The sequence below is a fragment of the Ursus maritimus genome, unplaced genomic scaffold (genome assembly GCF_017311325.1).
Source record: "Ursus maritimus isolate PB19 unplaced genomic scaffold, ASM1731132v1 scaffold_14, whole genome shotgun sequence".
Taxonomy (NCBI): Eukaryota; Metazoa; Chordata; class Mammalia; order Carnivora; family Ursidae; genus Ursus; species Ursus maritimus.
This window is the reverse complement of record NW_024423786.1, coordinates 5,538,283-5,563,577: the sequence shown is the minus strand read 5'-3', so window position 1 is coordinate 5,563,577 and position 25,295 is coordinate 5,538,283. Positions and strand designations below refer to the sequence as shown.

General features: G+C 58.3%; 1 protein-coding gene across 1 annotated transcript in view; it reads right to left on the bottom strand.

The window, feature by feature from the left end:
* PLXND1 (plexin D1) overlaps positions 1 to 18,059 on the bottom strand; it is a 56,562-nt gene extending 38,503 nt beyond the window's left edge. Inside the window, exon 1 of the mRNA XM_040628421.1 lies at positions 16,740 to 18,059. Within this exon, the coding sequence (XP_040484355.1) occupies positions 16,740 to 18,059 (1,320 nt within the window). The remainder of the gene's footprint in view (positions 1 to 16,739) is intronic.
* Between the last annotated feature and the right edge of the window lie 7,236 nt (positions 18,060 to 25,295).

Sequence of the window (25,295 nt, the reverse complement as noted above, 5' to 3'; positions counted from 1 at the left end):
TCAGGTAGGCAGGAACAGTACAGGAAAAGCTATGTGATGGAGGCAAGAAGAGCTGGCAGCGGGACAAGGTCAGGAGGCCACTGAGGTGAGGACAGGGTGAGGCCTACATACCCTCCCAGACTTGGAGCTGCCCCTCACGGCTGGTCACGGCCGGACAGAGCAGAAGAGCCCAAACCAGGCCGCCCGAGGCCATCCTCCACTTCAGCTTACCTGCTGCTACCGGAGAGCTGCCCCTCCCGCCTTGGCTGGGTCTCCACAGCAACCAGGGGGTTTCCTCCTCCCGGGGCCCCTGCTCTGACCCCAGCACCACCACGCAAATTCCCAGCAGCTTACCAGACCCCAGACTGAGGCCTCCCCAAACCGAGGCCTCCCTTTCTCCCACAAGCACACATGCCCCTCACCTGCCCACACTACAGACGGGCAAACCAAGGCAAGGCGTGTCCAAACGCACAGCCCCGCCATCCACACCGGCCCTGGCCACCCCAAGTGGCGAATCAGTCCCACCACACGGAGTGAGGCAAATGGAGCTAGTGACCCCAGCCCCCAACCATTCCCTGGACTTGTTCCTGCCCTTCCCGGGGTCTTATGGGTCTTATTGCTCCTTCCAAAGGTTCCTGCTGCATTTTGCACAGAAATGCAAAACTGGCCTCCAGGAAGCACCTTTGAGAAGATAATCGTGCAAATCCACAAGGATGCAGACCCAAGGATGGTTTAGAAGAGTGGGGGGCGGGGGGCCGGACACACAACCTCAAGGTCCTGCAGGATTGAGCATGGAGATAACGGCGCATTGTCCAGGAGGGCCGGCCCCACCCCTGAGTGACGCCACAAATCCTTATGGATTGAGACGCAAAGATATCTGCCTGAGAAAAGTCACAGACGTCGTAAGGCCATTCTGGTAAAGCTGGCGCGTCCATAGTGAGGTAACAGTCATGACAGCAAACACAACAACAGGCTGTGTTTGGGGCCCCTCGTGGCTCAGCTGGTCATGCGTCTGCCTTCAGCTCAGGTCATGATCTCAGGGTCCTGGGATCGAGTCCCACGTCGGGCTCCCTGCTCAGTGGGGAGTCTGCTTCTCCCGTTCCCTCTGTGCTCTCTCTCTCCCCCGCTCTCAAATAAATAAATAAAATCTTAAAAACAAAACAAAACATAACAGGCTGCGTTTACTGAGAACTGACATTGTACCAGGCCTGGGCATCAACTCCCTACATCCTGGCAGCCCTATGAAGTCCCATGTCACAGATGGGGAAACTGAGGCTCAGAGGGGAAGGGGCCTGCTCTGGATCACCAGTTGTAGTGTCACGCCTCTGTGACTGAAACTGGCAGCAGACTTGAGCCCCACCTCGGCCCCCTGGGTGCTGGGACGTGGGCAGCGGAGGCTCTGAGCAGGGACTCCGAAGGTCACCAGAATGTCGCATCGGAACCAGCTTTAGGGTGCAGCCTTAGAGCCTTTTTGTTGCTGTTGTTGTTGTTGTTTAATTTCTCATTTGTGGTTTTTGCAGGCCTAAGCCACTGATGATGTGCCCGTATGGGGTTTGCTCAAAAGCTCAGCTAATTTTCAAAACCAAACAAAAAATACCAGGTGTGCCCGTCCTTGGGCAAATAAACACAGTTTCAGGCCCCACAGGCTTCTAGGTGAGGCCTGTATCCCAGAGTGTCCCTGGGGGCCAGGCCCTGAGCCCAGGGGTGGGGTGGGGCTGGGGCCGCCCCTGGGCCCGAACCCACGGGTGGGTGGTCTCCCACAGGATGGCCGGGGGTGACCGGGTAAGTGACCTCGCTTCTCTGAGCCTCAGTTTCTTTAACTGTAAGTAGACGCGTCTCTAGCTCTCTCGTCACAAGAAGGGGATGAGATCATTCATTGGGAAGCGCCTGCACTGTGCCGAAATGCTCCAGAAGTGTTGGCTGACACCACTGCCATTTCAGATAGGACTGTCACTCAAATATTATGAAGTGGAATTTGGAACAATCATGCCCACCTCTAAAGCTTTCCAGCTGGACTGCCCAGGAGCCCCTTAAGGCAGCCTCTCAGCTGGGAGGCTTTCCCAGCCCCTCTTTTCTGGGCCCACGCTGACCTCGACGCGTCCCCCTGAACACAGCTGCCAAGTAAGCCCTTTAAAAATGCAAAGGGGGCGCCTGGGTGGCTTAGTGGGTTAAACATCTGCCTTCAGCTCAGGTCATGATCTCAGGGTCCTGGGATCGAGTCCCCCATCAGGGCTCCCTGCTCAGTGGGGAGCCTGCTTCTCCCTCTCCCTCTGTCCCTCCCCCCACTGGTGTGTGCGTGCTCTCTCTCTCTCAAATAAATAAATAAAATCTTAAATAAATAAATAAATAAATAAATAAATAAATAAATAAAAATGCAAATAGGCCTCCCGGGCTTGATAACCTCTGATGGTTTACACAACACTCAGAATAAACACTGAATCCTATATCCTCCCATCAGGGGCTCTGAGCCCTTCTAAACCCATCCCATACCCTCCTCACCCACACTCTTCCACTCCAGCCACAGGAGCCTTGTTTCTTTTTTTTTTTTTAGATTTTATTTATTCGACAGAGATAGAGACAGTCAGCGAGAGAGGGAACACAAGCAGGGGGAGTGGGAGAGGAAGAAGCAGGCTCATAGCAGAAGAGCCTGATGTGGGGCTCGATCCCATAACGCGGGATCACACCCTGAGCCGAAGGCAGACGCTTAACTGCTGTGCCACCCAGGCACCCCAGGAGCCTTGTTTCTGTTCCTCAAACACTGGGCACTGCCTCAGGGCCTTTGCTCGTGCTGTTCCCTCTGCCTGGAGTGTCATTCCCCAGACCATCACATAATTGGCTCCCTCTTGTCCTGCAGCTTCAGACCTACCCTGCCTGACTTCATTCTCTGTGTGCCCGAGGTGGGGGACAGCTGTGGAAAGGGGGTGCGGGACCATGTCCCCCAGCAGCCTCTCCCAGTCCCGGGCCCGCCCCTCAGCCATCCTGCAGTTGCAGGGAAGAGGTGAGGGGGGCTCTGTCAGCAAGTAGGCAGGAGAGCGGGCACTTGGGCCCGAGGCCTGCCATGAGGGAAGCTTCTCCTAGGGGTTACATAACTTTTCTTCACTGAATATGGATTACTTGCGTCATGAAATAATAAGCTGTTTTAAAATTAAAATTGTAAACCCTTGCCTGGAGGACATGATTTTCCTCCCTGAGCTTGGGGGAGGGGGAGGGGAGGGAAGACCCAGGAGGCCCCGGATGACACCCTTAGGGTTTTCTCCCCTGGGCCCCGCAATGGGAGACCCCAGCCAGCCAGGAAAAGCCGGACGAGGCACCCAGATGAGGGTGACTTGTGGGCCGGGTGGTAGAGAGGATGAGACAGGAACACGCCGGGAATCCAGCTCTCGCCCGCCCGCCCTGACGTTCACAAGCCATTAATTCTGTACCGAAGGAATTTTCTAAAAAGCCTTTCCTCCAACTTTTTTTTTTCTTATCCTAAAAATAAAATCTAAAAAAAATTTTAAAGGAGAAGTAAGCCCCCGTCAGCTGCCCTGGATGATCTGTGCTCTGAGGGGAAGCTGGTTCTGGACTGCCAGGGGAAATCACAGGGCTGTGGAAGCCGGACCGTGTCCACCGGCCACCCAGCTGCTGGCGGAGGGGGCGGCAGGCCTGGGACAGGGGGACAGTGCCCTTGGGGACGGGGCAGCCCCCCCGAGTGTGGCCTCCGCCAAACTTGGTCTCCAGGGGCAGTTAGCTCCTCGGGCCCAAAATACCACCAAGACCGTCAGACACTGCCTGAAATTCCTCCCTCAGCACCGGCCTTCCTTCAAGTCTCACTTTCCGTAGTTCTTTCAAAACACAAATTCCCCTGGGAGCAGGGGAGGGCTGGCCTCTCCCAGCACCCCCTCCAATCCAGGAGAGCCACCTTTCTGAGCACAAAACTGGTTAACTCCTCCCTGGCGTCAGACCCGTCTCCAGCTCCCGGCTGTCTTCAGGATCGGGCCTGGCATTCAAGGCCTTTGTGATCTGGTTCCAGCCGCTCAGGCTTCAAGTCTTGCTGTTTTTCCTCTGTCCCACCGTCTGCTCTGACCACACCAACCTCTGCAATTTCTCAAATGTGGCCACACCTTCCACCAGGGCTCCTGACCCTTCATAATGTTGCTCCCTCAGCAGCTAATGCCCTTCCCACACCTCTGAGCCCTCACACTTCCCCTGGCCCATCAGTCCCCCTTGTCTTGACCCATGCTAGTCCCTTTGCCAGACATGTCCAGGCAGCAAGTTTTTCACCAGCTTTCAAGATGTGACTCAGAAAAAAATCTCCCCTCTTCTGGACAGCACTGTGCTGGTTACCACTTTCATTTATCATGGTAGAATAAACATGAGCTTCTCCAGGGTGGAGACTGTGCTCTAGGGTGAATGTTTACCAAAGAAAGGAGACTAATTTTGACTAAAGTGCGATTGACTATATTCAGCTGCTCCTTTCCCAACAGAGAGTGAGAACAACGCTGCCATGCTGGGTGCTGGAGAACCAGAGCAACATACAGGCCAACTGTATGCCTACTGTGTGTATGGCAACATAGGGGAGTCGGGTGTGCAGGCCCATGAAGCACCTGGCTGCTACTTTTGGTTCCTCTAAGAACCTCAGTGTATCCCTCTCTGAAATGGGACGAGCAATAACTGGTCTCAGCTTTTTTCTGAGAGCAGGACACACCCTCTCTCTCTAGCTAGCTGCCTCCTGGGGCCAAAGCTCAGCTCTGCCCGCTTTCCCATTAAAACTCTGACGTATTGATTTCACTACCAACTGTAATTGTGTTGCCTTTCTCTCCCCAGGAAGCCGGCTGCAGCAGGAGCTTCGAGAGCCCAGTTTCTCGGGCCTCTGCATCCTGTCTGCAGACCCCACCAAACCTCAGCCCCACCGCAGGCAGCACTCCGAGGAGGGTGAGGCGTCCATGGTAGGCCAGGGGGCAGGCTGCAAGGCTCAGGGGTTCCATCCCAGGGACAGAACACGCCGGCTGTTGGGGCTTTGTGCTCAGGAACTGAGGGCACTTTCCCACCTCAAGTGTTTGACTGTTGTCGAACCGAGAACCCAGGAAAGCGAAGTTCTCCCGGGAGGAGCTGGAAGCACGTCACCACTTTCGGGTGTTAGAAATACACCTGGGCTGGGACTGGACCGAACCCCGTCCTCCTCACCCTCCACAGGGGCCAAAGGGAGTTTTAAAACCATAAGGCACTAAATGCAACATGGGACCCTGGAAAAGAAAAAGAACACTCATGGAGAAAAGTCTAGAGTTCATCTGAGAGCGAAGCACTGATGTCGGTTTCTTAGTTTTGACAAATGAACCGTGGGAACGTTAAACTTTGGCAATAGGGAAAATGGAGGGAAGGATATGCAGGAATTCTCTGTACCATCTTCGCAACTTTCCTATAAATCTAAAAGTATTCCAAAATAAAAAGCTTATTTTAAAAAAAAGCAACCACAAACCAGTCTGTGTCCCCTCTGCAGCTCAACAGCCATCAATGGCTTAGTGACCTCAACACAAACCCAAACTTTGCTCCTGGGCCCTCAAGGCCCTGTTCTACCTGGCCTGCCCCCTCTGGGGCTCCCCTCAAGGCCCTCCCCTGCCAACGTTTCCCTCAGTTTGGACAGCCAAGGACAAGGAACTCTCCCTTAGGAGAATGACCCAGAGACAAGGACTAGAGGAAAGGGAGCAAGCAAGGATCAGGCAGGGGGGTCGGGGGGTCTGACAGGCAGTCTGCAGGAGGCCTGGACGAAGAACGACCAAACTCTACAAGACTCTTGCTTCTCACAAAGCCCAGCTGATCAGCCCTTCCCCTACCCTTCTTCAGAAGCCCTGAGGTTAAAGGGGGGAAGCGTTCTCAAGGTGACCCGCAGGTAAGAGGGGGGGGGTACTCGGGTACTCAGTCCCGTCAGGTCAGAATTTGAAGCCATGCCTGTGACTCCAAACCCAAACCCCTCCCTCCCACTTAGCGGTGCAGCTTCTCAGAAACCGCAGCTAATGGTTTATGGCTCCACTGAGCAGACACCTCCACCAACGGTAAACTGAGTCATGGAAAGAGCCATGGGGCTACTGTGCACCCGCCCAGCGAGGAAACAGGATGGACCTGGCTCTAAGGGGCAAGCGGCAGAGGCCCCCACACCATGGAGGAAGCCTCCGGCCGCCTGGGAAGGAAATACCGGCACCTCCCAGTGGGTGGTCAAGATGCTGACTTCCTGGAGGGGTAGGCGGGGAGAGAATGTGCAACTGGGCCACAGAACAACAGCCAAGAGGCCTGGCTCTGAGCCAGAGGTGAAACCAAGGTACAGAGGGGGGCAGAGGCTTCCTCAGGACACACAGCGCGATAATCCCTTACCTGACCCCAGGCTGCCTGAATCAGGCCGGGGAAAAACCGAGAAGTAGCAATGGACACCGCAGCTCGGGTAGACCCTTCCAGAGTTTCAAAGAGGCTGCCTCTGTTTCCCTGACCCCCTCTCTGGAGGGGGTGGGTCACATACACACACACACACACCCCACCAGGGCACTGGCTTCGTCCAGGTCAGCCAAGCACCATCTGGAAGGGTTGTGTGCACCAGCCAGCCAGGCCATCCTGAGCACGATGTCTGTCTAACCACAACTGGCACCCCAGGCCCTGCCACCAAGCTGGCTGCAGTCTGGAGGCACAGCCCCCGGGCTGAGGTCAGAGGCCTGGCTGGATTGAAGACCTGCTATGTGTAGGCCCCGAGCAGAGCCGCCTCACAGCCACACGCTTGTTGTGTCCCCATGTTACAGACAGAGAAACTGAGGCTCCTGACGCAGCAAGTCTTGTGGCTCATTACTCACCGTGGGATGCTGCTTCCTGTCTGAGCCTCGGTCTCCGCATCTGTAAAGTGGGGGCAATAATAGCACCTTCCATACAGGGCTGCCCGAGAGGGTTCAGCTCACAGCAGCCCTCGACCCCTGCAGATGCTCAGTCGATGTTCCCCATTAGCTGGGCAGGTCACACGGGAGCCCCCCAGGACGAGCCACTCCACCACATCCACACAGCCACCCTCACCCACGACCGGCGTTGGGAGCCTGGCCGAGGCCCGCTCTGCTCAGGCCTGCCTGAGAACTACTACCACAGCCGCTGACTCAAGCAGCCATTGTTTTGTTAGCTGGACATGGCCCCCCCAGACACCCAGCTCCCCCTTCTTGAAGCTGTTTCTCATTCTGGCCGAGCCTGGCCCCATTTCCAGCCCTCCCCCCTGGGGTCCCAGAGGACAGAGTGTGGGATGGGCAGCCAGCGACTCTTCCCTGCCTGGGGGAAGTCACTCCCTCCCGCCCGCTCTAATGGGGGGCGGGGCAGCAGAGCGCGCGGCTCCAGCCCCTCCTTTCCCTGGAACGGTTTCTGTCCCAGCCTCTTCCCCTAGAGGGGATGTGGGCCAGGAGAAGCTGAGAGCCGCAGCTGCCTCTCTCGGGCACATTTGGCCTTCCTCCTCCTGGGGCCAAGGAGCCCTGGGGACTGGAACTCACACCCTCCTCCCCATCCCCTGGGTGCTGGCCTCCGTCCCAGAGTCATCATATAACAGATTGTGGGCACAGCCGAGGGGACAGGGCTGGCTTGGAGTCCCCAGCAAACATCTCTGCGCTGGGTCCCATGTGCTGGGACATGGAGGTGATACCAGGGTCACCTCCAGCTGCCCACATCCCAGTTCAGAGATTACCCCCAAGTCGGGAAGGGACAGCTTTAAAATAATAACAACACAGTAGTATCGACAACACAAGTAAGTTGGCTTTGTACCCCTGCCTATTTAACCTCATTTAACCCTAATAAGTTGGTGCTACTTTATAGCAAGGGAAACTGAGGCACAGAGCAGTGACTTGTCCAGGGTCACACAGCCAGAAAGGCCAGATACAAGCCTGAAACCTAGGCAGGCTGGCTCCAGAGTCCTTGCCCTTACCCACAGCCTCTCCGCCCAATGCTCTGCTGGGCAGAGCCAACAGCTGCTGGGAGCCTGGCTGCCTGGAGCTGGAAAGGCCCTGGGTGGCAAGCTAGGGAAACTGAGGCCCATCAAGGAGATGGCCACTTCTGGAGGGCTCATTCACTTCAAACACAGATGTTGGACGGGCCCTGAGAGGGGCATGGGGGCAGACGTGACTGCAGATCCCCATTTAGCTCCCTTCCCGGGCCTGGCCTCCACTTCAAGGCCTCTGCCCACTGCCCCCCCATTATTTACCGATCAGAGCAGAAAGCACTCCATGACTAACGCCCCGCTGGGGCCTCGCTGGGCCTCATAATGGAGCTTCGAGCTTCCTCCCTCCTCCAGCGTGTGATTTATCGTGTTTCAGGGTAAAGGATGGCGGACGGGGAGGGGCCAGCCCCGCTGGCCCAGCGGAGCTCAGATCTCGGTGGCATCGAGTGTCAGCGGGAGAGTGGGTGGTGCAGGGGCCCATCCAGGCAGCCTGTTGGGTTCGGCTCTGGCCCAAACACGGGCTTTGAAAAGAAGAGAACGGCCACGCTCCGGGGGTAGCCACGATCCAAATGCACGTGGCTGGCGCCAGGAGACTTTCCAGGCCTGTCCCCACGCGGCACCGGCTGGTTTCCATGGCAATCCCCACACCGTTGTCAGAGCCGGAGAGGCCCACGGGAGTCACCTGGTCCAGCCACAGTGGGGGCTCTGGGAGAGAGCCTCCTGCTTCTGCCAGCACCTAGCAGGACTGATGAGTCCCTTCTAGAACCAGATCGACTGTGTCTCACTCTTCCTCCAAAGCCTTGCTGTCTCCCTGCAGCCCACAGGACAGCATCTAAATCCTTGGCCTGCACCCCAGACCCCACACACTCTCAGCTTCATCTCTGCCCGCTACCCAAGCCACATTCCACCACATCTCTGGGCCTTCGCCTTTGCCTGGAATGCCTTCCCCCGCCCCATCTGCCCATGTAGCTCCAACATCCCCCTCCTCCAGGAAGCCTTCCTTGACTCCCTCAGAAGAGGCTGGGCAGTGTGCAGCCCTGGTTGCAGCACATCTTCTGTCATGATTTCCTCCCTGACTGGGAGCTCCTGGAGGGTAGGGGCAGTCTGAATCACCCCTTTTTGGGGGCTGCCATGTAACAAAGCTGGGCCCCCTCCTATATTGCCACATTCTAGAGAATGCCCCACCAGGAGCAAGGGCAGGCAGGAGTTGCTGCCTGCGAGGTGCTGGGCTCTGGTGGGCGAAGGCCGAGGCAGCCGCAGTCCTGGGGAACAGAAGCCCCACGCCTGGGACCATGCTGGGCACTGGGGCTCACCGGGAAGCTCTTACTCTCCTCACAGCAGCCCCAGCAAGGCCAGAGCTGCCCTGGGTGTGTTTCCTCACCTTTAAGATGGACCCATTCACCTCTTGCCACTGTGACCGTGAGGGCCCCTTGGGATCACACCCCTTCAGTCAGTGTTTTGGGAGGAACCAGGGAGTGAAGGGGACAAGCACGGGCTCCGCGGCGAGACCCCAGCTCCACCTTTCACCCACAACGTGACCTCAGGCAAGTCACTTAACCTCTCTGGGCCTTGGTTTCCCTGTTCTGTAGATTAGGGGTAACAGTTGTCTCATTCCGTTTCCAGGGGGATTAAAGGCCTGACTGTATAAAAGAGCTCTGCGGTGTACCTGACCCAGATTCCCAGGAAGCAAGGGCACCAACAGCAGGCGCGCCCGTGCTGCTAGGAGCCGCTCCGGGACGGCCAGCGCTCCCTTGCCACCCCCACAGCCCAGCTCGATCGGGAAACTGAAGTCCAGAAAGGGGACGCCACATCGCCCTGGGCTCAGGCCCGCATGCTCCGCGTCCAGACACACCACGTCCCTTCTCCCTCCAGCAGCCCGAGCGCCATCCGGCCCCTCTCCTTCACCGCCATGAACACCAGCAGATCTGACTCTTGCAGCGCACACAGGCTCTGCCGAACACGGCTGCCGGTTCTTCCCGATGCCGGCCCCATTTTACAGATGGGGAAAAAGAGGACCAGAGAAGGTAAGTGACTTGCCCGAGGCCATGGCTAGGAAGGCGCAGCACCAGGATTAGAATCCAGGGAGTCGGTGCCGGGGTCCAGCACTCACGAAGCCTCTGGGCCTGCGCGGGTGTGGCAGGTCCTAACGGTGGGTATGGTTACCTCCATCCCCTCTCCGAGCCAACCCTGGATGGCGCCGTACTGCCCAGGAGGGGAGGCAGCCACCCAGCCCAGTACCTAGCCAGCATTGGTCCAGGCCTGGGGTCATTGTTGAAAGAGATCTGTCAAGTCATCCTTCAAACTGACCACACCCTTCACTTGCACACTCAAAGGGCCAGGAGGCTCACTCCTTCCAGAATCCAGATGTTCACATTTTTAGACATGAATGCAACTAGTACTTCCCTGCCTCCCCCACTTGCTCAGAAGGCCTGACCAGCCCCACCTTTGACGGATGCCCCGGCCAGCCTCTCCCTACTCTGGAACTGAGTCACTGCCCCTCAGCTCCCAGCTGCCATCCAGAACCTGCGTGAAGGTGCTGTCACAGAGGGGGTTTTATACAAAGGGCCCTGCCAAGTCTCCATGGGGCAGGGTAACTGCAGAATTCCCAGGTAAGAGCTCACAGCTAATACCAGCCATTGTCCACCATGGTGGCGACAGCCAGTTTGCAGATCTCCCTGACTGCTAACCAGCCATGTGACCCTGGGCCTCAGTTTCCCCATCTGTAAGCTGGGGACAATAGTATTTCCTGCCTTATGGTGGGGGGCTGTGAGATCAAATGCACTGGTGCTCGTGAAGGGCCAACATGGTGACTCCACTCAGAACTGGGAGCTCAGCCATGTTTATTATCCAGCCCCAGAGAGCTGACAGGGCACCTACCCTCCGCACACCCCTCAGGCCCACCAGATGCTCGGTGTCTGCCCCGTCAACAGCAGTGAACACGTGCCCGCTTTCTCCCCGTCAGCCTCTGCCTTCCTGCCTCTGAGCTCACTCAGCTGGGGTGGCCCTGGACACACCCTTGCCTCATCCCTCTGTCTCGCCCACCCGAGTCACCTTTAGGACCTGGTGTGATTCCATCTCCTCCAAGGGCCTGACCCCCCTCCTCTGAGCACCCCCTGCTCTGCTGGCTCTTTGACACATGCCGAGCACATTTTTCTCAGATGTAGTTTTTCCCTCCTGTTACTAATACCTGCACCCGCCATTTCCTGGGCACCACATGTGAGATTTTAATCTGCCCACATCCTCAGAGGGAGACACTGTTCCATTTTATAGTGAGGAAGCATGAGGCCCAGAGAGGGTAAGACTCACCCTGGGTCACACAGCATATGGGGAGAAGAATGGGACTCAACGTCTCATACCTGGGAGTCAGGACTGGTGACATTCCCAGGGTTGGTTGGGATATTAACTCTCGCCTGGCCCAAGGCCTGTCTGTCTCTCTAGGCTAGAAGGTCATCCTAGCCAACCCCGCTGGAACCACCTGAGTCCCACCAAGTGTCTGCTTGTACCTTTGGCTATGGAAGCTCACTCCCAGCCCCCAGTCCAACTCCAAATGTAAAGCCCATCTTGGAAGCTCTGTCTCCCTCCACCTCCACCCAGCATTTCAGCCCCTAAATTGGTTCAGAAAACGCCTTCTTGACGACGAGCACCCACCCACCGCATGCCAGTTTAAAACAGCCTGAGGGTTTTTTTTCCACCTTTACTATAAAAAGACACCTTGAAAATGCAGCATTGGCATTTCCCTGTTGGTTTTCCTTTTAACTTAAAAAAAAAACAAATATCACAGTCACTCAAAGGTTGAGAGGAAAGATTCAAAAGGCAGGGAAATAGACTCAGCTTCCCCTCGCCTTGCTGGACAACGCTGTGCCTCAGTTTCCCCCACTGACAGCACACAGCAACTTCCCAACTGGCTTTCACCTTAAACATAAATGGAGGAAGGGGATCCAAGCTACACGCATGAAGGATATTTTTCTCACTCATTTTCTCTCTCAAAATCATGCCACGGCCCCAAATATGCCAAAAATAATCAGGGACAAAGTTGGGGCCCTCTGAAGCCTGGCGGGGTGGACAAGTCTCCCTGCTTCTGACCTCACACCTCAGTAGCTCCTCCCTTCTCCAGCAGATTCCTGGATGGAAGGTGGCAGAAGCTACAGATTCATTGTCATAAATGTGGCAGCAGGGGCGCCTGGGTGGCACAGCGGTTAAGCGCCTGCCTTCGGCCCAGGGCGTGATCCTGGCGTTCCGGGATCGAGCCCCACATCAGGCTCCTCCGCTATGAGCCTGCTTCTTCCTCTCCCACTCCCCCTGCTTGTGTTCCCTCTCTCGCTGGCTGTCTCTATCTCTGTCAAATAAATAAATAAAATCTTTAAAAAAAAAAAAAATGTGGCAGCAGAGGACAGAGTCCTCCAGGTGAGAAGCTGGAAGGTCTGAGATCACTCTGACTGAGCGGCTGGACCTGTGGGGTCAAAAGACTCCCCAAGCAAGAGCGGGAGGCTGGACTTCCAGAGGCCCACCCGAGCCACCTCACTTGAGGGTCAGATGTCCCTACACAACAGACAGAAAGACAGGGTCCTGGACCCCACCGTCCAGCCCCCCTGAGACCACCTGCCGCTAGAGAAGTCAGGCCAGATGGATCTGGGAGAGAAAGGGATTCCAGGTGCCTGGAACCCCCCCAACGCCCCCAGGCCAAATCCGTCTTGTCCCCCAGAGGCACCCCACCACATGCCCTATTCCGACAGCACCAGCTTCCATCCTGATGCTGGACCACACTGGGCAGCTTCCTGCTCCACCCTGTCCGTCCCCACCTCTACGGCTACATGCTGGCACCCGAATCCGTCCGGAACGCACTGCTTCCCTCCGTGCCCGCAGACCAGGCCCTACACAGCCCCCGGGAACAAGGCCCGACCTGCCGCCTCCCCCACCGCGCCCAGCACCCACCACAGGCCCGGCACACAGTAGGCGCTCAGGAAATATTTGCGAGTGAGTGCGTGACTCTCTTGCCTGGAACATAGCACCGGCCCTCCAACTACTCTCCCTGCGGCTCATCTTCCCTCTCACTAGCTTCCGAGAGACTTTCTAAAATAATTATATTAAAAATGATGAGAGTATAGTTGACCCTTGAACAATGCGGGTTTGAACTGTGTGGGTCCACTTATGTGTGGTGTTTTAGAGGACAGCACTGCGAACGTATTTTCCCTTTGTTCTGATTTTCTTCATAACCTTTCCCTTTCTCTAGCCCACTTTCTTGTAAGGATACAGCATACAGCGCGGATAATACACAAAACAGACATCAACCACGGTTTATGTTACTGGTAAGGCTCCCAGTCAACAGAAGGCTATTAGTAGTAGTTAGGTTTGGGGGAGTCAGAAGTTATACGCAGATTTTGACTGTGCAGGGGGTCGGTACCCCAACCCTGAGTTGCCAAGAGTCGACTATAGTCGCAAACACGAGTGCCAGGCACTCTACTAAGAGCTTTACAAGTGTTATCGCCTTTAATCCCCACAACAGGCCTGTGAGGTAAGTACTTTCTTATCACTCCCATTCGACAGAAGAGGAAAGTGAGGTACTCATTCAGATCACATTGCTGCTCTGGCTAAGACCCTTCATGGCTCCCACGTCCCCAGGATACAGTCCCAGCGCCATGATACAGCCTCCCTACACCTGCAGGCCCTGCCCCTCTCACCCCCCCCTCACCGCGGGACCACCTTCAGTTGCTCTGGCCCACCTTGCTGTGTCCTACCTCCAGGCCTTCACACAGGCTGCTCCCTCTGCTGGGACCCTTTTGTCACCTCATGCCAGCTTCACGTGGCTAACCCCTGCTCATCCACCCACCTCCATGTTGAGAGCACCACCCCCCGAAGCTATGATGTCCCCTCTTGGGGCTCCCTCTGTCCAGGTTCTCTGATTACCCACCCCCCCGCCCCCCGCCCCCTGGGCTCTAAGTGCCTGGCCACACGTCTGTCCTCTGCTCACCTGCAGGGGCCATGAGAGCAGAAACGGAGTCACCATTGGGCTCCAGCTCCCAGTGCCAGGCTGGGGCACACAGTAGGGGCTTGGGAAATGTCTTCTGAGGCCTCCATCTGAGGCTAGAGGTGGGACATGGTGGGGTATTTACTGCTGTAGAACCAGCCAGAAGAGGTCACTGCTGCCCGGGGCCGAGCGCAGAGCCGTGTTAATAAGGCCCCAGGGAACAGCAAGAACAGCAGGCAGCTACCAGGTGCTACTATGGGCCAGGTTCCCCGTGCTTCACATTAACTCATTCATTTAGTCCTTGAAGCAATCCTTAGGGATTCGTTTTTAGTGTCCCCACTTTACGGAGGAGGAAAGTGAGGCTCAAAAAGGTTAAGTCACTTGCCAAGGTCACACAGCTAGGAAGCGACAGAAGAGGATTTGAATCCAAGGTACAAAGTCCAAGTTCTTGGCCTGTCGCTGGGGAGCTGGCAACAGCCTGAAGCAGGAACAACCAGCCCCCGCCCTGCCCCCACCCACGGCTAGGCTAGAGGCCCAGACCCTGTGGCCTTGGACACATCTGGGAGATACATCCCAGCAGCACTGTCCTGTGTCCACAGCTGGGCATGGGGAAGGGGAGGGGTGTGGAGGACACAGGGAGAGTGGCTAGGAGGGCCAGAAATCCGCCCCACCTGGGGGTGGGGAGAAGGCCCATGGCCACTCTGTCCCCGGGGCTGTGTCCCTGGAGAGGCCCTGCCCCTCTAAGGAGAAGGAAGCCCCAGCCCCCTTCAGCAGAGTGAGTCACCGCACCAGGCCAGGCTGGGGACCGTGGGAACCAGGCCTGTTCCTGCCAGAGGGGGAGGGGGATACTGCAGTGGCGGCCTGAGGAATCCCATGGATCAACCCACACCAAGGGCCTGGATGGACACACAGACCCTGGAAAGGCCGAAGGCCCAGGGGCTGGCCTGACCTCAGCTTGGGCCACCCCAGTAGGGTCTTCCCTCCGTAAAACAGGGATTGACTCCCCACTCACCTCCTCTAGCCCTGAGACCCCCCAAACAAAGCTTATACCCTCAAACACACCCCTTTGGAGGATGTGGCTCTGCGGAGGGGAATGGGAGATGTCCCAATCACAGGGCTGGGCAGCCAGCCCTGACCTGGCCAGCCCCCGTGGGTGGCAGTCTGCCCCGCTCACCCACCGTGACCTTTATTTTCAGGGCGGCCGGCCAGCTGGCGGCAGGCAGCTGTGGGAGCCCGAAAGCAGAATTAGGAATCTGCGTTTTCTCAAAGCCCCAGTGTTGGGCACACCCACAGGGGAATAATTAATCTCACGAGATTCTCGCCACAGCCTGAAGACCGTGAAGGGACGGGGCAGGGCCATGGGGGGCCTGGCCCCAAGGAGAGCGCACCAAGAAAAGGCAGAGTTCAGCATCTCGCTGCGAGAGAAACTGAGGCTTCCTAGGTGTTGAAATGGACTCCCCTGGCTCACACGAGGATGCAGAGTGTGGAAAAGGCACAGGGTCCCGCCTCTCAGGGCCCCCTGAAGAAGTGACCCCATGCTAGTGGGCTTTCTTGAGGGGACCTGCACAAAGTTCCCTTCCACAGCTGTGTCATGTCCCCCACAAGGTCAACACACACAGTGATCCCCCAACCTGGCACCCTCACCTCGGTCCAACCCAGTCCCAGCTGCCTGGGCCCCATTCCCACCCCGCCGGTTTTGCTGCCGCACAGGGCCCTCTCCTGCCCGCTGCACACCCCAGTGCCGCATGCAGGCCTCTTCACTTCCCTCCACTCCCCCGGCTCCCGTACCACGTCAGCCACCTGAGACCCCTCCAACACACTTGCACATACACACACTCTGAGCTCCGTGTCCATTAGGCAGCAAAGGATCAGTGGTGTTAAGAACACAGATGAGGCCAAACAGCCTGGATTCAAACCGTGCCTCTGCTGGTTCCCCGCTGTGTGATTTTGAGCAAGTTACTTAACCTCTCTGTTCCTCAGTTTCTTTACCTGTAAAATGGGGGTGAGAGTAGAGGCTCCCTCAGAGGGTTGCTGTGAGAACCAAGACAGTTATGCCATTTGACGCACTTCATAGGCATTCCACAAGTGTGGTCGGCTAGCCTGCAGCCCCCAGGCCTAGTACATGCTCAATTTATATGTGTTGAATGAGTGAACAGAAGTTGGCCTCAGGAACACAGCTGTCTGCCAACCAGTGGTCTCCCCAGAGTACCTATGGTTCCCAAACACCTGTGTTCTCTGCCACACACATCCCACTGCACACCCAGGCCTGCCGTGCTGCCCGTGTCCCTATGGGACACTTCTACCTGCCCTGCGTTCCTGCATGACCAGCTCAGTGACACACGACCCCGTTACTCCCTCCCTCACACACATCTGCAGGGTCCTGGTGCACACCTGCATACCTCCCTGCACACCTGCCACACCCAAGCACACATCTGCCAGCTCCCAGAGCAGCCCCGATAGGCTCACAGCAGCCCGGGACACGCCTTTGCTCATGCACTCACTTGCTCTGCACTCCGCACACACCTAGGACCACCTCCTGCACACCTGGGCTATCTATGCGCCTTTGGCTCTCTCCCCGCACATCTGCAACCTCGACCCCTCCCACACAGCTAGTTACACTCACCTGTAACCCAGCACTCCCTTGAGTGCCCGCAGGCGCACACCTATACCAAATTTGCACCAGTGTCCCCACCATGGCCAACACCTGGGTCCCGACAAATGCACCTGTGGCCCAAAGTACCTGGGTCTCCACACGCACGTCTGGGTCCCACACATTCACACGGGCGTCCCGCTCAGCGCACAACCCGCGCAGTTACCCGCACGCTCTCCCTCCACCACCCCCGCGCGTGTCCCGCGCCTTTGGCATACCTGGATGTTGCGCTTGCGCTCGCAGGCCGGCCCGGTGCCTTGCACCACGCTGTCGAGCACCGCCACCACGTCCGGTGCAGGCTCCACGAAGCAGGCGTTGCGCGCGGCGCGGATAGCGGCTTGCACGTCGGCGAAGCGGAAGGCGCACAGCGCGGCCGGAGTCGCGCGGGCCGCGGGGGACCCCTGCGGCCGCTCGAAGACGGCAAAGAGCAGCTCGCGCGCAGGGAAGACGGACACCAGGCGGCTGTAGAGGTCGCCGCGGCCCGCGCCGCCCGTGCACTGCAAGCCCAGTTGGATGTAGGACTCGGTGAGCTTCTTGGCGTCGCCGCCGGCGCCGCGGGGCAGGCAGATGCGCGCCAGCAGGCTCCGCGCCTGGCTCTCCTTGTCGCCCGCGCGCGCCTCGCTGTTGAGCGCCAGGTACGCGTAGGACGGGGCGCCCGGCGGAGGGTCGGGCGGGTGCAGGAAGGCGCGCACAAAGCCCAGCTTGTGCTGCTCCTTGGCGCCCTGCTTGATCTTGAGAATGTTGTCGTCGGAGGGGTTGAGGTCGAAGGTGAAGAGCTTGGCTAGGTCGCCGCGCGCATCCAGGGAGCGGATGGCGATCTCGGGCGTGTTCTCGAAGCGGTGGTCCTCCAGGCTGCGGTTGCGCGGGAAGAAGGCGCTGCCGTAGCCGGTGTACGTGGCGCCCACGAGCAGGCGGCTGCCCCCCGTGCCGGCGGCCGGCGGCAGTACCAGCCCCACGGTGGACGCGTTCGGGTGGTTGGCCGCCACGTTGAGCATGCTGGGGAACACCGTGACGGGCTCGGCGGGCGGCGCGGCGGGCGGGAAGCGCACGGCCACCGCGGAGATGTTGCCCCGGCGCCGAAGCTGGCAGAAGCCCTGGTAGATGGACCCGCACACGACCACCAGGCCCTGGCCGGGGTCCAGCTGCAGGATCTTGTTGTAGTTGTCGGTGAGGCGCCGCGGGTGCTCGCACGAGGCCTGAGGCAGCTGCGGGGCGTGACACAGCGGGCTGTCGGCCACGGGGCCCACGGCCGCCTCGGCCTCCAGGCTCAGGTTGGCGCCCGACAGCTGATAGAGGCGGTTGACGGCCGCCAAGTACACCGTCCCCGCCGCGCCGTCCAGGGCGAAGTTGTTGGTGGGCGTGGGCGAGGGGAACCGGCGTTGGATCTCCAGGGCGCCGGCCCGCGCCGCCCCCAGGAGCAGCAGCAGCGGCAGCAGCGGGCACGGTGTCGGGGCCCGGAATGGCGGGCGCGGCGGCAGGGGGCTGGCCGCGGCGGCCCGAGCGCTAAGGGGTGCGCCGCCCGCGGCGCGACGAGCCATCCGGGCGTGCGCGGGCTGCGCGGCGCGGCGAGTGCATGGGGCGCGGCGCGGCCGGGAGCCGGGAGCCCGGAGGCGGCAGGAGGCGGGGGGCGGGCCCGGGCCGCGAGGCGCTTCCTGCCCGCGCCAGCGCCCCGGCCCCGCCGGCCAGCTCAGCCGCGCCGCGCATGGCGGGCGGGCGGGGCATCCGCTGCGGACACGCCCTCGCGCCCCGCCCCCGCCGCGCCCCGCCCGGCCGCGCCCTCTCCGGGCCCCCCCTCCCGCCCCGGGCCCACCTCCCCAAGCGCCCCGGGCCCCCTCCCCCGGCAGCCCGCCGGCCCCGCCCGGCTCTCCGGCCGCCGGGCCTTCTCTCGGCTGTCGACGGGTCCGGCCGCCCCGCGCCCTCCAGGACTCTCCCGCGCGGCGCCCGCGGCCCGAGGCTCCCTTTCCCGGCGCTGCCTCCGCGTCCGTCGCTCGTTCCTCTCGCTCGTTCCTCCCTCTTGGCCGCTCGGCCTGTCTGGCTCGGGCTTGTTTCCTTTTTTCTTCCTCTCCTTCTCCCGGGTCTATGTCTCTCTCAGGGTCTCCCTGTCAGTGGCTCTAACCCCTCATGGCCCCCCAACTCCGTGTGTGTTGCTCCCCTCTTTTTCTCAGCCTCTGGCTCTTCTTCCCTCTCTCGGACTCCCTTTTGCTCTATCTGTTGTTACCACCACCCGTTTCCCCCTCTCTCCCTTCTGTTTTTGTGTCCCTGGCTCTCCCCCTCTCTCCGTGGCTCCCTCTGTCTCCCGAGTCCCTCTCTCCTCCGTCTCTGCCTTCCCGATCCACAGCCCTCCCTCGCTTTCCCCATCTCACACTCAGAGGCTCTCCCCTAACCCTCGCTTTCACCGGCCACCATCCAGGCCTTCGCTCCTCAGACTCCAGGATCCGCCCTGAAACCTCAGCCCCATACGGGAGGTTTACCAGTGTCAGGGACAGAAGGACAAAAGCTCAAGGGTCAGACATATAAATCAGGAAAACACGGAGAGAGGAACTATTTCAGGCATGTGCCAAGCCATGGGGCAGGCCGGGCTGGGAGCGTGACACCCAGAGTGAGGCTTTGGCCCTGGGGGAGAGGCCAGTGGCCTCTGTGGAGACCCAGCCCTGCTCGCTGCTGCCCCAACACCCACCGCATCTTGCTAGGCACTTCCCCTTACCCAGGACTCTGGAAGGACCTAAAATCCTGCCAGACTTAGTGGAAGATCAGTCATGAGTGAGCTGGCACTTGGGCCTGCTTCTGCTTTCTCTGAGCCTTTCCTCTTTCACCTGGACCAGGTAGGCACTGAGGTCAGAGGCAGGCCACCGTGATTCTGAGGTCACAGAGCCCCTATGAGAAGCATCCACAGCCTCTGGCCACAGTGGTGCCCGAGCAGTGCCCTGCCAGGCCCTATGCCAAGTGCTTTAGTCGTTCAGACTCACTGAGTCCTCACAGACGCCTTCTGAGGCTGGTGCCCTTATCCCACCTTACAGATTTGAAACCTGAGGCCCAGAAGTGAAGGGACTGGCCCAACGTGCCCACCTCACAGGGAGCAGAACTACAGGCTTGAAAGCCAAAGTCTGTTGGCTCTGAGGCTCACCCAAATCTCCCCCAGTCCCGCGCCAGCTCTGGTCGCTCAGAATTAGGGGGCTGCCGTCAGGGGCCACATGGCACCCCGAGGCCCTTGCTCTCAGGGTGGTCTGGCCTCGGCTCCTTGGTTTCCACCTGACCAGGAAGCAAGGACAGAGGGTTTCTCTGTGCCCCCAAAGGGTAGGCGGGAAAGGCCAGGCCTTCAGCGGTCCCCCAATCCCCCCCTGCTGCCAGCCTCTGCCCATCGCACCTGCTTTTTTCCGACCCCCTCGGTAGCCCCCTCTAGCCACTGCTTTAACAGTCAGGAGTGTCCAACTGTAGGAAATCAGAGGCTGTTTCCGGTGTCCTGTCCCCCCTCGGCTCAAGGCCACTCAAGGGACAGCTCAATAGGATGTCCCCCCCCTCCCTGGATGGGGAGGGCTCCTGCTGCGCTACCTGTGGGAGTGGACCAGGGAACCCCACAGGGGTACCAGGGTGCTCAGTGCACCTCCCCCAATTCCCCACAGAGCCCTCCCCATCAGCCCATCTGTCTGCCTCCCTCCGGCTCTTATCTTTCTCTACCCTTCCCCACCCCATCTCTGTTTCTGTCTGTCTTCTTGCTCCTCCTGGTTACTCTCTCTTTGTCTCTCTCTCCCCCAGTCTCTTCCCACCCCCCTCCCTTTATACTCTGTCTCTTTGTGTGCATATCTCTCTGTCTCTCTGGTCTCCCCTCTCTCTGCCTGTCTCCCTCCCTATCTCCCAGCCCTCTCTCCCTCTCGGGCCCCTCCTGGCTTCCTTCCTGGCTCCGTGCTCATCTTGCCGCATCCTGCAGCTCCCCCCACTGAGCCTTGAGGAAAATGCTCAGTGTTGTCACAGCTCAGCCAGGGCGCTGTGGTTCGTGGTTCCCCGCACTCTGGACACAGCCTACCTGCAGAGCTGAGCGCTGGGAGCTCGGAAGCCACTCTGGGCTGGGGTATGCAGGGCGAGGTTAGACTGCAGAGGGCCCAGGCTGGGTCCAAGTGTCCTCTCAAAGTGCTGTGTTGACTAGGGCAAGGCACTTGGCCTCTCTGAGCCTCAGTTTCCTTGTCTATAAGACAAAAACAATCATAATAGGACACAGGCCCGTGGGAGGTTGTAAGATGTAAACAACATAACTACCAGAAAGTACAGTGCCAGGTACATGGCAGGCACCGGGCAGATGGCAGTTTCTCCCCCTGCATTGTGCAAAGGATCCCAGGGCCCCACTTCCTGCCTTGGGTTTCATGGCATCTGATGGAGCCACTGCCCACCAAGGGCTAAGTGTTGTACCCAGCACTGCCCCGCAAGATCTCCTGCCATCCTCACCGCCAGCAGACAAGGCCGGGGTCATCCAGCCCATTTCACAGATGGAGAAACTGAGGGTATCAGCAAGGTGAGAACTTGAGCCCAGATCTGTCTCCAAATAGTGGATTTACTCCCCTTCGCCCATTAGCTGGGAGCTCCTTCAGATCAGCATGGGTCACACGGCAGCCACCCTGTACCCCTCCCTGGCTGGGCAGAAGAGAAGAGGTGCTGATAACTCTCGGTGGAAGGAAGGGAGGGAGGGAGGGAGGGAGGGAGGAAGAAACCAAAGAACCCACATCTTTCCTGGCCTTGCTAAGTTGCAGGAGGGGTGTCCTCCCAGAGGGGATTTTAGAGGAAACCAAGGGGGGAGATGGATGGAACCCAGGAGGGTGGTTTAGGTGACACCCAGCATTAACTAACTCTGAATTAACTAGCCCCAACTAACCAACTCTAGACCGATGACCAGCTAATCTTGAATTGCACCATGACTCGGGCCCTTTCCAGTTTTTGTTCACGACTCGTGATCACATCCAGGAGAAGGTCTCCGTTTGGGGCTAATGTGCCTTTAATGCCTCTCACACATTCGTCATTGTCCATTTTTAATAGAGAAAAGGTCTTAAGCTCAGTGTCGTTGACATCAGGATTCCAGAATTTACTTAGAGCTCCGTATTTTCTTTCATTTGCAATTACGTTCTGGTTTTGGCAAGTGATACTGATTTCCAAGTACAATCATGATGTGAAAGCTTGCTTGATAAATGCACGTATTGAAGTTTTTAAAACGATGTGCGTTAAAGACAAATATGGAGTAGGCTGTAATCCATGTGGTACGACACACCAGAAAGATGGGCAACACAGATTTCATCCAGTGCCTTTTTTTAGATGAGGACATGGTGGGGCGGGTGGGGCAGGTTCTTGCCTGGACGCCCCACGCTCGCTGACCAGGCTGGCCCACAGACGGCGGGTCTGGGATCCCACCACCGCCTGGGCGGGGGCTTCCCCATCCTGCCCTGTCCATCCTCAGCAGAGCTATGAGGAGGAGGAGGAAATGTTTTTCTTCTTCAATTGGAAAAAATAACAGTGGGGCCAGGGCCGTGCTGGGAGGGGTACCTCCTGCCCCGCTCCCTTGGGCCTGGCCTGAAAGAATGCTTTCCTGTAGGAAACGCTCCTGACGCGCCGACTGCCCCAAACGCTGCTTTGGTGACAGGAAGGTGCTGGAAGCAGAATCCTCTGGGACAGCACGGCACCCCCAGCACTGGCCTAGATAGTGCCAGGAACTACCACTGCAGCTTCCAGGGGCCTTTACCCATCTTCTTGCCTCCTGAAAGGAAGCAGTAGGTTTTATCATGCCCGTTTTACAGATGGGGACACTGAGGGTCAGGAAGGTGCCATCACTTGCCTATAACGACACAGCTTACTGGCCTCTGAACCCTGCTCTTGGCCGCTGTGGCCCTCTACCCCCTGCCTTGGAGCCGAGAGACGTAGGTCCAGGCCGACTTCAGCCCCTAACCACCTGTGACCTTGGTGGTGCCACCTCTCTTTGAGCCTCAGTTTCCTTATCTGGAAAAAGCAAATAAAATCCACCTCACAAGACTGTGAGGATAGAAGAACATAGCCACGTCCTTCGCCCAACATGTCAAGAAGTGTGGTATCCGTGCCTTTCCAGTTCTGAAAGATGGGGTCCTCTCCCTCAGACTCCTCAAAGCGATCATCTGTACCCGACTCAGGAAAGCCCCACCAGACCCAGACAATGATATCATCCCCAAGCAGCTGCCACGGAGCTGTGTCTTGCTGGCGCCATTAAGGGCTCAGGTGCGCGAGATCACCTTGTTTAATTAACCCCCCACAGGCTCTCCCCCCTACTCATTAACGTGGAAGCCAAGGCTCGGAGAGGTCTAGGGGTTTGCCTGAGGTCACACAGCAAATAGGTGGCCCAAAGTGACTCCTGCCCCCTCTCTAGCCAGCCTTGCCCCTCCACACTGGATCTCCTGTCATTGCTACCACGTCCTACTGGAGTGGCCTCAGGAGGGACCAGCGTGACTCTAGAGTGGCCTCGCTGACAGGAGACAATAGTACCCATCACACTAATGTGTTTAAATTACAGACAATTGGTGCTGCTGGTGCGGCTCCGTGGACGCTTCCCCACCGCAGATACCGTGGAAAACTAGGGGGTTTTACCCCCTTTGGAGTTCTGGAGTGTACCCTCCCCTGCCTCCATTGGATGGCACCCTGGGAGTGCGGTGGGGAGGGTGACCTAGAAGGTCTGGTTTCAGAGCTCAGGAGGGGTGGCCTGCCCTTGCCTGTGAGGACGAGCCCCTGGTCGTTGCTGTCTGTCTTTGTCTCCCCGTGGGGCCGGAGGAAATGGTTCTCATTCCTGCGCGTGAGATGCCCTCTCCTGCTCCGGGCACATGCTTGCCCTCTGTGGAGCGGACGCGGCAGGCTGGGGTGGGGCCCCGGGCCCCCATGCACCCATCCGGGGCGCCTGGCCTGCCGAGCCCCCGCGTGGCCCCTTTGTGCTCTGTGAGTCGGATAATGGGCGGCATTCTCAGACGTCCAGTCATGGGTCTGGGCCCGTGAAAGGACCCAGCAGTCCACACTGAGGCCTCTGTCCTGCAGCAGCCAGGGAGGGGCAGGCGGCCCCAGGGCGCCCCACCCACATTCCTAGGCTGCGGTCATCTCCAGGGGACGGCCACCGGGCCCCGGCAGGCTGGGGGCAGGTGATCCCTGAGCAGACAGCAGGTGCTCCGCCAACGTGTCCCTGATGCCAGGAGCCACAGGGAGGCAGGGAAAGCCCAGAGCTGAGGAGGATGGGGAGTCATGTGGGCTGGGCACCTACCATACACTAGACATTTCCCAGCTAATCCTTACAGGCCTGTGCTATTGATCCCATTTGATGGATGAGTAAACTGAGGCTTAGAAAAGGAAGGCAATAGCTCTAGATTTGAATCCAGGTCCATCTGACCATGCTCATTCCAGCAGATGTTGAGTAAGCACCTACTGTGTGCCTTGGGGACACAGCAGTGACTATGCCTTTAAGCAGCAGGGCTGAGGGGATACATAAAGGATATTTGGACAACGAGGCCCACGGGAGCAAGCAAGGCAGGCTTCCCAGGGGAAGTGGCGCCTGAGCCAAGTTTATGGAGCACTCACACAATCATCGAGTATCCAACATGACCTTCATCTCATCTCTTCATGCTGCAGAGACTGTGAAGCCCATGTACAGAGGGGGAGACCGAGGTTCAGAGAGTGGAAGTGACTTACTCTGGGCCACCAAGCTGCTCAAGTTAGAGCTGGAACTTTCACCCAGGTTTGGCTGTTCCCTCTTCTCCAGGAGCGGGGCCCAGTGAGAATGCAGGGGAACCCCAGGCAAGGCTGTGGAATTGTTACCCTGTGGTCCTGGGACGTGGGTTCAGATCCCAACTGTCTGCTTCCTATCTGTGTGACCCAGGGTGAGTCTTCACCTCTCTTGGTCTCAGCTTTCATGCCTGTGAAATGGGTAGGAGAGTCCCTTACCTCTCCTGGCTGTGGGGATCAAATGAGATAATCCGTAGAGAATGTGTAGCCAGCACCTGGCCCTTGGTAAATAAGCAATGACATTTACCATTAAAGACCTTGATGGTAAGGAGGTGCTGCTCCCACAATCCCCCCAGCTCTGACTTTGAGAAAGTCCTGCCCTTCCCCTGCCCTAGGGCCAGATGGAGCTCAGAGCTGGCTTGGGTTTTTGTCAGATGTCCACTTCTCCCTCTCCTGCCTCCTCCCACCTGCAGCCAGGGCCTCATCTCAAGACCCTTTTGCTCCCTCTCAGACTACACCGTCTTCTGGGCCTCAGTTTTCCCTTCTGTAAAATGGGATGGTACGTCCGCCCCCCTCAACAGAGGTGGCCAGTGATGTTCGGTCTCTGCTCAGGGTGGGAGCTGGGTCTTTCCTCAGTGGCTCCCTGGAATCTGGTGCTTCTCAGACACCTCATCATCCCCCCCTCCCCCCGCAGGGCCCCTCACCCCCCACTCACTGAGCAAGTGCTTGGCAGATAGCGAAATAACAATAACTGCCATCTCCATAGCCGGACCTCGGCCGGGCCCAGTTCTAAGCACCTTGCATCTATTCCTTCTGTCCCTTCTGAGTAGACTTCCATGAGCCCTGAAGCCATATTAGGAACTCCTGCTATGAAATTGGTTACCACACAGTAGGAAGGCATTGTCTTCCCCAGTGGACGGAGTGATGCCCTGGGGCTTCCAGCATGAGACGCATGGTCACTACGTTGGGATGGATGGATGGCTGTATCGCCATCCTAGGCCATCTGCCCAGCAGACAGAATAGTCCTGTTTTTTGCTGGAGGCCCCCTCCCTGGGCATGGCCAGATA